General features: G+C 41.0%; 1 protein-coding gene across 2 annotated transcripts in view; it reads right to left on the bottom strand.

The window, feature by feature from the left end:
- MAGI3 (membrane associated guanylate kinase, WW and PDZ domain containing 3) overlaps positions 1 to 13,268 on the bottom strand; it is a 378,672-nt gene that overhangs the window by 137,710 nt on the left and 227,694 nt on the right. For both annotated transcript variants that reach the window (XM_088454430.1, XM_088454431.1), the window contains exons 4-6: positions 2,354 to 2,566; positions 1,214 to 1,385; positions 148 to 227 (exon numbers count right to left, since the gene is read on the bottom strand). In XM_088454430.1, coding sequence (XP_088310556.1) covers positions 148 to 227; positions 1,214 to 1,385; positions 2,354 to 2,566 — 465 coding nt within the window. The remainder of the gene's footprint in view (positions 1 to 147; positions 228 to 1,213; positions 1,386 to 2,353; positions 2,567 to 13,268) is intronic.

The following is a 13,268-nucleotide window of genomic DNA, read 5'->3' as shown; positions in this document are numbered from 1 at the left end:
GCCGGGATTCCGATAGGTGTCAGGATTCCGGCGCTGGTATTCTAAGTCTTTCCCCACTTAAGTTAAAAGTAGGTGAACAACAAAGACCAAACAATATCTGAATAAGTTGATTCCTTCACTGTATTCAGCCTTAATCAGATTCCTTACCTCCATCATCACAGTCTTCGGGGGCTTTTGCTTTCTTACAAAGCCTGGGATCCAACCACGTCGTTGTTTTGGTATTGTGGCTGATAACAAACAAAACACATTACCATCAGGAAACACAGGCGTTGATATCAGAATTGAATTAGAAGTGTTGGGCCTGATAAGACTGATAAACAGCACATACACAGATAAGTGCGTAAGACTGATTAACTATACAGAATTGACACAGATTGGTCGCACCTACAAAAAAACAAAAACATCCTAAAATCTAAATGTAGGATAGCCAAAAACAGCTAATGCACATTGCAGATATTTTGCGCTTTATCTAAATTACATGAATGTGCTTTATGAATAAACAAATGCTACAACAGTGCATAGGAAGTGAGGACCAAGACAAACAATCCTATAATTGCATCAATGAAGATAACATGCACATATTGGGGGAGATGTATCAAGCCTTGGAGAGAGATAAAGGGCCTGACTCAGAGGTGGGCGCCATGTCGATTTTGGATGCAAGTGGACAATGTTTTAAGCAGTTGTCCTGATGGCTACAGTAGAGGGATGCAGAACAGATTTAAACACAGAGACAGACAATTTCACTGGGTATTACGGGGTGGTAACAGAGGGGTGGCTACCTATATGCGGGTGTGCATGGCCAACAATTGCATCTCTTTTTGCAGTTGCAGTGACATCGAAGGCCATGTTCTGAAGGACATTTTGTGCAACATTAGGGCTGCCCTAAAGAGCTTCTGATGGTGCAATTATTACACAAAATGGTGGATTTGAGTCGCAGCCAGTTGGCGTCTCTGTATGAATATCGTCAGCTGCAACATTAGCATAAAGATGTATTTGGGCTGCGTAAAAATACACAGAGCGGCTGTATTACTGTTCACCTCCGAATTAAACCCATAGTGGAGAGAGAGATAAAGTAAAACCCAAATAGTTACTAATAGTCATTAGCTGTGCTGGAAAATTGACAGAAGCTGATTGGTTGGTATTTTATCACTCTCCCCCATACATCTCCCCCATTGCCATCAAATTGTTTATACACATAACCAAGTCAACTCACTCAATAAAGTAGATCATTCCTGCTTCTGTGTAGGCCATTTCCCAATTCTTAGGAAGAGGTTCCATGTTCTCGCCTTGAGTTAAATAATTCCTGAAGTCCATAGAACTATTGGTCTGATTGTAGCTAGGGACGGTTTTTCCCCAATCCAAGGGGTCCGGTCTGTCTCTATGTTCTGAAACATTTATATGGACAAAGTGAGCTTAGGGTGATAACAATTAATCTAGTCAAGGCGCTCTTCTCCTAGTTGTGAACATTTTTAAATCAGTGACAATTTGTTGATAAGAATGTCCATCAAAGCTACATTACACAAGGTATCTAGTTCTAGATGAACCCTAAAAGACTACTAATGTCTATCAGGATAAGCTTCACAAACTGATATCTATTGTTTTGTATTTTAACTACCCCTATTAAATACATATTATACTGTCATGTAGAGCTGATAGATAGGATTAGATAAAAAAAATTGCCCCCAATACAGCATAAGAAACTGTACTGGGCAGTTTGTGTTTTTTTTGTTTTTTTAATGGAGACATTTCCATGGACTGATCTGGCCCCTGGAAATTACAGACAGTTAGCAATGCTTTCTTTCTGGTTTTATGGAGAGAACTCTATTAATAAAAGATAAAGGCGGCAAACATTAGGGCTGCACACTGAAACTAACAGCAAAATATTTAAAGTACTCTCTAGATACTATGGGGCCCAAATAATGCATTCAAAAGAATTGAAAAAGCAGTTTGCTCTGCAGGGTAATTTGTACAGTATTGAGCAATAACTGAAAATAGAAATGGACTGTGGCTTACAGGTCTGCCATCAGAACAGCATGGATCAAGGCCAGAAAAACGGTGCCCTTCTACAGTTACCCTCATGAAACTAAACTGATCTCTCATGTTTATAAACACAAACTGTAACACACACATTCCCCAATCCTTTCTACTGAGAAGTAGTATCAAGCCTTATCCTGTTGAGGCACAACATCTACATAAATGACCATTAAAGTAATCTGGAAGTGCTCCCCAGAAACATCCTTTTTATATGGTCTTGTTTATACGATACAGACAACTCTGTATTAGAACTACAGCTTTGAAGTGGTGTGAAGCAAATCGATGGATAGTTTATATGCAAAACAATTTAAGGCCGCACCTGCACTTCCACTACTGCCATTGACTGCATCTCTCTCCTCATCTTCTTCCTCTTCTGGCAGGGAGGAGTCTGTGCGCTGCATCTTACTAACAGAGGTTGTTCTTTTCCTTGTAGTCTCTGTGTCAAAGTCTGCGTCAAATAGGACCCCATCCACTGGGTCAGGTTGGAAGGGACTTGGCTCAGCTGGAGGCTTCGGAGTTCCATAAAAATTACCTGCCAGTCAAATAGAAATTGTTTAGTGCAAGACATAACATAATTGTAAATAAAGTACGGTATATGCTAGATCATAAGATTCATGTAAGTAAAAAAAAAAAAAAAAAAATGGCGTTCAGATTTTAAAGGCTACTGTAATGAAACTGGAACCCAATTTGAGTATTTCAATAGGATGTGCCGAAATAATAGAATATTTACGGTCACATAGGTAGGAGAGACAATAATTTTGTATTACATAATAAAATGTACTTAAACATTTTAATTTTGCCAAACAATTTTTTATTTTAAATTAAGCAAAAAAAAATCAATAAATAAAAACTATTATTCAGATAAACCCTAAACCTCAGTTTGGATTATTTGTAATGAAATCTCACCCCAGCGGAAGAGGTATTTAATCCTACTACAGTTTTTCCAGAAAAGATAAAATGATGCAGTATGCTCTAATTCTCTCTCCACATGTTGCAGATAGAAACATGCCCTCAGTGGCTACGCTAGGGGAAAATAAATCCCAATTCTGCTTTCTTTTTTTATAGGCATTAAAGCAGAATATTTGATCATCTGCAATGGAAAAAGCAGCAATATGTCTGACCATAATTCCTATAAGCAAAAATATAATTAAGATATGTATTCCAGAATGCAAATTTGTGTAAATACTTTCTTCCTACTTTATTGCAATACAGGATGGCCATTCCAAAAAAATAAAGGGATGGTGTGGATGTACAATTTGCCCGAGATCGGGAACCCTAGCAGTCAAAAGAAAGGAGAAATCTGGACAGTACACAGACCTATTATGGAGAGAAGAGTTTTCTTGACAATTATACAAGTCTACCAGGAGTTGAAATGTAACCATATTGAGGCTTATACTTTGGATCACAAAACTAGTTAAGAATTGGGGTAGATGTACTAAGCCTTGGGGTCTTATGTAATAGGGTGTGACTTTCAGCTGCTGCGGGAACCCCTGCGAGTCTTCCCGTATTTTTAATTTTAAAAGGCAAAACCAAGCTAAGTTTGCCTTTAAAATGATTGCAGCTTTAAAAATATGAGAAGACTCGCAGGAGTTCCCGCAGCGGATGCAGCTTGCACCCTATTACATAAGCCCCATGGGGAGAGATAAAGAACCAAGCAATCAGCTCCTAACATTCATTTTACAGGTTGAGTTTGAAAATTGACAGTCAGGAGCTGATTGGTTGGCACTTTATCTCTCTCCAAGGCTTAGTACATCTCCTCATAATCTCTTAGGCAACCACATAATTTACTATACAAACAGTACCACACTAAAGCTGGCCGCACACTAGACCAACTTACAGCCAACTTGTTGATTGGTTGGAATGAAAATCTGGTAAGGAATGGGAGTAAATGATGATCAGCAATTTGCTCCTAAATGCCAGAAAACAGATGGAAATGGTCGTCAGACAAGTTTGTTAAATGTTTGAGCTAAACAATTTGTTCAAACAACAGTTTTTGTTCATTTTCCGGAGTTTGGGAGCAAATTGCTGATTGTCATTTGCTTTCATTTCTTACCAGATTTTCATTCCAACCAATCAACAAGTTGGCTGGTTGGATGTAAGTTGGTCTAGTGTGTGGCCAGCTTTAGGCATTACTTTACTTCGCATTTTGCCTTCTAGAGGCAATTCAATTATATGCCAGTGCCCTAAGAAGCCGACATCACCATTAATGAGGTCATCCACAAATATGCCACTTTATTTCTCCTTCTTTGTAAATAAATATCTCCAACTTACTTTTTTGCACAAAATATCAGTGGTCATTTGACAACATAAGAAAGATAACATTTTACAAACATGGCAGGCAAACACCGGAGAATACACTACATAAACAGATATCAGTTTAACATAAAATATGTGTTCCTAGATCACGTCTCAAACCAACTCCATAATTAATAATAATGCATTTTCCTTTTTTTTTCCCCGTAATATGTTCAGCATGATTAAATATTTATTGTGTGTTATTAGGAAGGAATCGGTATGTAATGCCGGCGGATAGTCGTTGGGATTTCGACGCCTATCTTTAGTCCCATGTCGGGATGCGAGTGTCGGGATATCGGTGGGAAGGATAGCGCCCGCCGGTATCCTGACCACATCCCATTAGGAATATAGGCTCCAGTTATGACACCACTGTTACTTATCGACCAGAATAAAGTATAGTGCCATCTTGCTCTGCAAGGCTAAACAGTGGCAGACAATTCCACAGTGATCTGTAGAATACGTTTGCAATTACATTGCTAATTTTTTCTAGCACAAATATTAAACTTATTTCAAAATCTCAGACCATATGTAGGGGATACTATGACAAAGTACCAATCTTTTTCAGAAATGTTCCAATAACCCTAATCCTACCTTCAAGATCAGAATCACAGTAAGAATATATTTCATACTTACTATATCCTGACCAGTCTATTGGTAGCCATATGTAAGCTTTTGCTGAGAAAACCAATCAGTATAGTATTTTTATTTAGAAAAAATAAATAAAATAGGTTTTATTATAAAATGTAGCACAAAGATTGGTTCCTACTGAAGTATTAATGACACGGACTATGGACCAGACGAGTTTCAGTGTTTATGAAGCATATTAAACTAGAATTGGAGACATACAGTATTCTTCGAATCTTTGAATCTACTTCATTATTGTTTTTCCATACCACCTACTTTCTCCCAAATTACTGCACACTGGGGGTGATTCAGCTTAGGACGGAATTGCAAAGTTGAACGCAAGCAGCTTTGCAATTCTGTCCTTGTTAATATGCAAATGCAGCAGGAGGTGTATGACACGCATACTGCATTTGTGGCCATAGGCTGTGATCACTATCGCGACCACCAGTCACGATGGTGGATGGCAACGGGCCGCCGTCCAGCTGAGTAAGCCTCAGCTTACTCAGGCTGGCCGAGTCACGAGGCCAGGAAACTGTGTCCGTGAATGCAGCCCCTGGCCTTGCCAATCTCGAAAAAAGGGGTGGACAGGCCATCCCCACACCGCAACTTAAATGTCTCTGCCTGTCAACCAGACAGAGGCATAGTTGGGTCTGCATGCGATTGCGCAGGACCCGTTCTGCACATTCGCAGAATGGGTACTGCGCACGCGCAGATTCCCGATAATCAGGAATCTACGTTCAGCATTGCACATCCCCACTGTTAGATTGATTCCGCTTGAAGACTATTGGCAAAAGTCTGCACCAGGTAAACCGGACAAGCAACACTGGAATAGCTTCATTAGAATGGTAAGTGTGAATGATACTGAGCAGGTGCCAAAAAAAGTGCTGGGTGTGTGTGAAAGCTTGAGTCTTTGGAAGTGGTCTTGGGGTTTCCATATGAGTGAAAGCCAGTAAGGGTTTGACAAATTAATCTGGCGGCAATAGTGGGTCATATCCAAAACAGGTTCTGAAGTTGATATCGATAGACCTTGGAACCCTCAGCATCGCCGGAGATGCTGGGATCCCCCCAGAGAATGGGCAGTCAGCACCGTCGGCTCCTCTGTGACAGCAGGAGCATGATGCTGCAGGAGAATTTCACACTGCAGCACCCGGGTCCTGTCACTGCAGAGGAGCTGGCATTTTGGTGTCACCCTCCCAATGCGGGATACACCTCCGCACTCGCCTCATGACGTCACTGACACCTACACCTATGGGATGAATTGTAAAATAGACTGCATGCAAAGTTTAAAGCAAATCACCCAAAATCAGTGCCAGACATCATTAGCGCTCTGATGGCTGAATGAAAGCAAAGCCTATTATCAATTTTACACAGTTTACTAAAACACTTACGTAGAAGACTGGAGGCTGTTATAGCAGCAAAGGACATTCCAACTCCATAATAAATTTCATGATTTTAGAATGAGTGTAACTCTAGTGTATCTGTGGCAGCTGTAAGGAGGAGGAAGTGCTAAACCTAAGAGACCCTCAGTTTAAGGTTCCCAGCATGTTGGGGTGTAGTCAGAAAAGTAATCAATAGTGGAGATTCTGTCTGGCATCCCCTACATTTTTCTAATGCATTCTTAACTTGAGCTACTTATTTCGCTAAAATTATTTTAGACTCTTTAGTTTTGACTGTTCCTGTCTTCTTAAGAACTTCATGTTGCTGTCAAAAGCAGCTTTCATGGGTGAATTGAGATTGCAGATCTCTTTTTCTCAATGGCTAAGAGGAGATGTATTTTCAATTTGTCCAACTGAAAAGGTAACTTATAGGGGAAAGTGTAATGTTGATCACCCTTTTGAAATACTTGCACGTCTTTGAAAGATACTGTGTATAGCAGAGCCGGAACTAGAATTCTGGTTGCTCCTGGCAAAGTGAACGACTTGACGTCCTCCCAGAATCACTTTTCTAGCTTTAATTGAGGCAGAGGGCAAAATTTACAAAGCGCGGGTTCTAAACCTCGGCGGTTTTGCTATCCGCAGATTTACTAAGGTCAAAACTGCTTCAAAACCGCTGCAAAACCTCAGTCAAAACTAATTTTAAAATAGAATAGAACAGGGCTAGGGCAAAAATGACTAGTCAGTGGTTTGGGTGTCATTTAGAACCCGCCGTCAAACCGCTTCGTAAATTTTGCCCAAAGTGTCTGATTTTGTCCTCTAATAAAATATCCCTTCCAAACAAAGGTAGATATGTATCAAATCGTAGAGAGAGAGATAAGGTACCAACCAATTCGATTTAACTGTATTTTTTTTATCACCCTCCATGGTTCCATTTCCACCTTTAACTCTCTTCAAGCTTTGATACGTCTCCCCAAACAGTGAACTGGTGTTGTTGCTTTTCACCATCACCTAACTCATTCCTATAATTAAACACACATACACATAGGGGGGAATTCAATTAACCACATTAAGTTAAGACTTTCCCACTGGTCGACTTAAAGCGCAATATGCGTGCTCCAACGACCCTTACTATTCAAATATAAAATGTTTAACTTGGTAGCTGCGCGCTAATTCTACAGTGGGCAACTTAAGGGAACAGAATTAAAAAGTGGGAAATCACACAGGAAACCCAGAAATATTGCAAACACCACTGGATAACAGTATAGAAGGCTATTAGTTGCCATAAGCACAGTATTTGAGGTTTTTAAAAGGTGTCAAATTGCTATTTTTTTCCTTTTTTATTAACAGTGGAAAAAATATAAGTGTTTCACTAAATGAAAGCCATTACATTATTTTGGGGTACAGAAAAATGTCTGTAATGTGATTCAATAGTTTCTTTTTTTAAACAAGTTTAAAAAATATTGGGGAAAAAACACTTGTAACTCCCAAGTTGGAAAACTAATTTTCTCATCTATACAACACCCCACAAATACATGACCTACATAATTAAGCCCGCGTGTTTTTAGCTGTTTGCAAAAAAAACACCTGAAAAATGACATCTTTATCCCAACATTTTTACATATATTTCAATATTTTTCACATACTCACGGGCTGCAACCAAAATTCAGCATAAACTACCTTTCAGACATGTATTAACATGTATTCTCTAATTGAACAACAAAAAGTCGTGGCTGTGGGTGTTTTAGCTGTGTTAAGCAATTTATGCCCCATAAATGGGATTGTCAAGGTGGGATAGAAATTTGAAGTGAATGGCTGGGGCCTGTGAGCCACCTAGCCTCCCAAAAGGGGTTGGGTATGAAATCTCGGGGGCTGCATAGCCGCCATGTGAAATACAGACGCCGGAAGCCCGAACAAGAAGAATCCCGATGGGGCAGGTAAGTCAGCTAACCCTACACTTCCCCATAAACCTTACCCTCCCTTGGTGGTGCCTAACCCTAAAATTCCCGGGGTGGTGCCTAACCCTATCATTATCGTTCAGTCGTCCACTTTAATCGCCCAGTGTGTACGCACCTTAACACTTTTTTTTAAAATTGAAAGTGTAACTGAAAGACCAAATCCACACTAGCACTGCACACATTTGAACCTGTACAGCTGGGTCACGCGCGTGCAGAGGGGACAAAGACTAGAGTCCTCTTACCACTGCCAGGTAGTACAGCAGGTGAACTGAGTAAGAAATGTTCACCGGGGCAGTTCAGTGATAAATTGCAGGGATAACTAATTTGTTATATCGCTGCGATAAAGTGCTACCTGATACCCTGTGGGTATTATTAACGAGTTTTATCATTCACAACAAGGGATAAAATGCATTGTGTATGATAAATGGTGCTCCTGACAATCATCTTCCAACTGTCATTTTTCAAACAGATGACAGTTGGGAGCTGATTGGCTGGGGCACCATTTATCATATGGAGCGAGTTTTATCACTCATTGTGAATGATAAAAATCGTTTATAATATGTGTTATAGCTAAAGTGGTTTGCAAACTCATATGATATACTAGAACATGTTACTTTAAGAACAGGGTGCACTAAGGGTGTAGATGAGGAATGGATATGAAGCCCTGGTGGCTGAATATCCCGACACCGGCAGCCCGAAAGGAGAAGATCCAGACAGGACAGGTAAGTACCCTATCCCTACCCCTCTCCCCACCCTAACCCTAACCTTCCCTTAGTGGTGTCTAACCTTAACCTCTACCAGGGGCTGGCTGGCAACTTTTAGCCTGGGGGGCAAGCCCAGAACACTGGCCCATGAGTATCAGCCCATCCTTAAATGGAGGTTTTTTTACGATAAAAAGATAAACCACAAAAGTGCACTTATTGTTTTTTTAGCAACATCTGCATTGTTTCCATCGCCATGCAATGGTAAGGTGAAGTCAAATGCCATAAAGAAAAGTGATTTTTTATTTTTTTTTGCTACGTTACCTGCTTTTATACATACAGGTGTTTAAGGTCAATATCACTTGGCTACAGATAACCCATATTGTTATTGCATTTCTACTGAATGCTGCATGAACAACCTCACAGTAAGCGTTACCAGTCATTTTACTCAATGCGGACAACATGATTGGCCACCGTAACAATAAAATAAAAAATACATACAAATACATGCAACATTTTAAACACATATAACCTTTGAACACTGAAACTCATGTCCAGATCACACTGTTACCAATATCTCATAATTATGTAGCTGGAGATAACTATTTTACCAGTCTCCTCATAAAAGCAATGCAACTGCAGGGATAATACATACAGTCAGGTCCATAAATATTGGGACATTGACAGAATTTTCATATTTTGTCCTCTATTCACCACCACAATGGCTTTGAAATGAAACAAACAAGATGTGATTTAACTGCAGACTTTCAGATTTAATTTGAGGGTAATTACATCCAAATCAGGTGACCATTGTAGGAATTACAACGGTTTCTATATGTGCCTCCCACTTTTTAAGGGGCCAAAAGTAATGGGACAAACTAAACAATCCTAAATCTAACTTTCACTTTTTAATACTTTGTTGCAAATCCTTTGCAGGCAATTACAGCCTGAAGTCTGGAACGCATAGACATCACCAGATGCTGGGTTTCATCCCTGGTGATGCTCTGCCAGGCCTCTACTGCAAATGTCTTCAGTTCCTGCTTGTTCTTTGGGCATTTTCCCTTCAGTTTTGTCTTCATCAAGTGCGATGCATGCTCAATCAGATTCAGGTCAGGGGATTGACTTGGCCATTGCATAACATTCCACTTTTTATCCTTAAAAAACTCTTAGGTTGCTTTTGCAGTATGCTTCGGGTCATTGTCCATCTGCACTGTGAAGCACCGTCCAATGAGTTCTGAAGCATTTGACTGAATATAAGCATATAATATTGCCCGAAACACTTCAGAATTAATTCTGCTGCTATTGTCAGCAGTCACATCATCAATAAATACAAGGGAACCAGTTCCATTGGCAGCCATACATGCCCACGCCACGACACTACCACCACCATGCTTAACTGATGAGGTGGTATGTTTTGGATCATGAGCAGTTCCTTTCCTTCTCTTCCCATCACTCTGGTACAAGTTGATCTTTGTCTCATCTGTCAATAGGATGTTGTTCCAGAACTGTAATGGCTTTTTTAGATGTTTGGCAAACTCTAATCAGGTCTTCCTGTTTTTGTGGCTCACCAATGGTTTGCATCTTGTGGTGAACCCTCTATATTCACTCTTGTGAAGTATTCTCTTGATTGTTGACTTTGACACATATACATCTACCTCCTGGAGAGTGTTCTTGATTTGGCCAAATGTTTTGAAGGGGTTTTTCTTCACCAGGGAAATAATTCTTCTGTCATCCACCACAGTTGTTTTCCATGGTCTTCCGGGTCTTTTGGTGTTGCTGAGCTCTTCGGTGCGTTCTCTCTTTTTAAGAATGTTCCAAACAGTTGATTTGGCCACACCTAATGTTTTTACTATCTCTCTGATGGGTTTGTTTTGATTTTTCAGCCTAATGATGGCTTGCTTTACTGATAGTGACAGCTCTTTGGATCTCATATTGAGAGTTGACAGCAACGGATTCCAAATGCAAATGTCACACCTAGAATCAACTCCAGACCTTTTACCTGCTTAATTGATAATGAAATAACGAGGGAATAGCCCACACCTGTCCATTAAATAGCTTTTGAGTTGAGTAGGATTGTTTAGTTTGTCCCATTACTTTTGGCCCCTTAAAAAGTGGGAGGCACATATTGAAACGGTTGTAATTCCTACACTGTTCACCCGATTTGGATGTAAATTACCCTCAAATTAAATCTGAAAGTCTGCAGTTAAAGCACATCTTGTTTGTTTCATTTCAAAGCCATTGTGGTGGTGAATAGAGGCCAAAATATGAAAATTCTGTCAATGTCCCAATATTTATGGACCTGACTGTACATGTACAGTAAGGAGAAAACATTCCACTAATAGCTCTAGCACACACTATTATGGGACATCAGTGATTGAAAGCAATTTCCAGAGTACTGTCTTACCAGGAATCAATATATTTATATACACATTTGCTGAACACCACGCATCCCGAAAATAAAGCAGTACTGGTTTGTCGCTATCAGGACCTGCCACTTGCATTGCCAACACAGCCAAGCCACCCCAGTGACCCCTGGCATGGGCAGGGTAGATGGGTAGGAGAATGTAACAATGTAACATGGGCACCAGTAGGATAATAATCACCTGCCAGAAATGCCTCCTGCAGGGTGAGGTGACCCTTGGCATTGGGGTGGGTATGTAGAGTGCTGGCTCTCATTAGTATTGGGGCGTAATAGTATAACATGGGAACCAGCAGGGTTATAATCAAAGCTGTCAGCAATGCCTCCTGCAGGGTGTCGTGACCCTTGGCATTGGGGTGGGTATGTAGGGTGCTGGCTCTCAGATTTGGGGTGTAATGGGGTGTAATAGTATAACATGGGAACCAGCAGGGTTTTAATCACAGCTGCCAGCAATGCCTCCTGCAGGGTGAGGTGAGGCAGGAGGGTGCTGGCAGCTAATCTCATTAGTATTGGAGTGTCATGTAACAGTTGGATAATACAGGGATCCCCTCCTCCTCCCAGTACCTAGAAGGAAACTGTGCAATCCAAATTGATATAAGGGCCTGTTATTGTTGCAATACTACTGGTACCCCCTCCTCCTCCCCAGGATGGGTAACAGTACTTTTGGAGCAATAACAATAACAAGCCCCCCCCCCAGGTTAGCTTGCTGCCCGCAGCTCCCAACACAGGGCACACTGTACTACTTACACTTTTGGGTGCTTGAGGGGAGAAGTCTCTGATGCGGACGCTGCATGCTCTGCTGCTGTGACTGTGAGAGGCCATGCACAACCCCGGGTGCATGCCTGGATGGCTGGCCTATACATGATGTAAGGCGGCCGCGCCACGCCCCCTGCACATCCGAACTCGCGCATGCGCGATCTGAATTTTTTACGGGGCAGTGGAGAATCTGGGGGATATAACAGTGGCGTAACTATAACTTTTGCTCCCCCCTGCCAAAAAAGTTTCTGGCGCCCCCCCCCCCATATAGCATTCTGTTAAAATTAATAATGAAAAAGCATTTCTTGTGAAGAAAAAACAACCATACCTTTTGACAATTATCTGAACTTCTTTCTCCGTTTTGTACATTTGTAGTGCAAATCACAATGTCACCTGGCATGTTCATAAGGGGCCTATCCACTAGGTGAACTGAACTGAATGGCTAGCGTTCAGTCCTTCAGGTCACCTAGGTGCGGTGCTCGCACTGAACAGCATTCACTGAATGTCATTCAGTGCAGGAGACTGACCACCTATCTCTGAACATGCCGAACCTGACGATCGTTGTCAGGTTGACGGCATGTTCAATAGATAGTCGGCGTTGGCAAGGACCCAGCATGCACGCGCACTGCTGGTCCTTGCCGGCTATCCATTAGACGATTTGTTGAACGATGCGACAAAAACCTCCTGGATTTGGTCAGATTGCTCAAAAAATCGTTTAATGCATAGGCCCCTTTAGGAAGGGATTGATTACTAAACCAGGGAATAGGTTCTCTCATACATAACTACCATAACTATACATAGCAGGCACATGGCATATACATAACCAACTATACATAGCAGGCACATGGCATTAACATAACCGACTATACATAGCAGGCACATGGCATTAACATAACCAACTATACATAGCAGGCACATGGCATATACATACCTAACTATATCAGGTACATGCAATATACAAAGCAGGCACATGGCATATACATAACTAACTATACATAGCAGGCACATGGCATACACATGCCTAACTATACATAGCAGGCACATGGCATACACATACCTAACTATACATACCAGGCACATGGCATACACATACCTAACTATACATAGC

Source organism: Taudactylus pleione, unplaced genomic scaffold (genome assembly GCF_031769625.1).
Source record: "Taudactylus pleione unplaced genomic scaffold, aTauple2 ptg000615l, whole genome shotgun sequence".
Taxonomy (NCBI): domain Eukaryota; kingdom Metazoa; phylum Chordata; class Amphibia; order Anura; family Myobatrachidae; genus Taudactylus; species Taudactylus pleione.
Note: the sequence above shows the minus strand (reverse complement) of the source record. Positions and strands in the feature narration are given on the sequence as shown.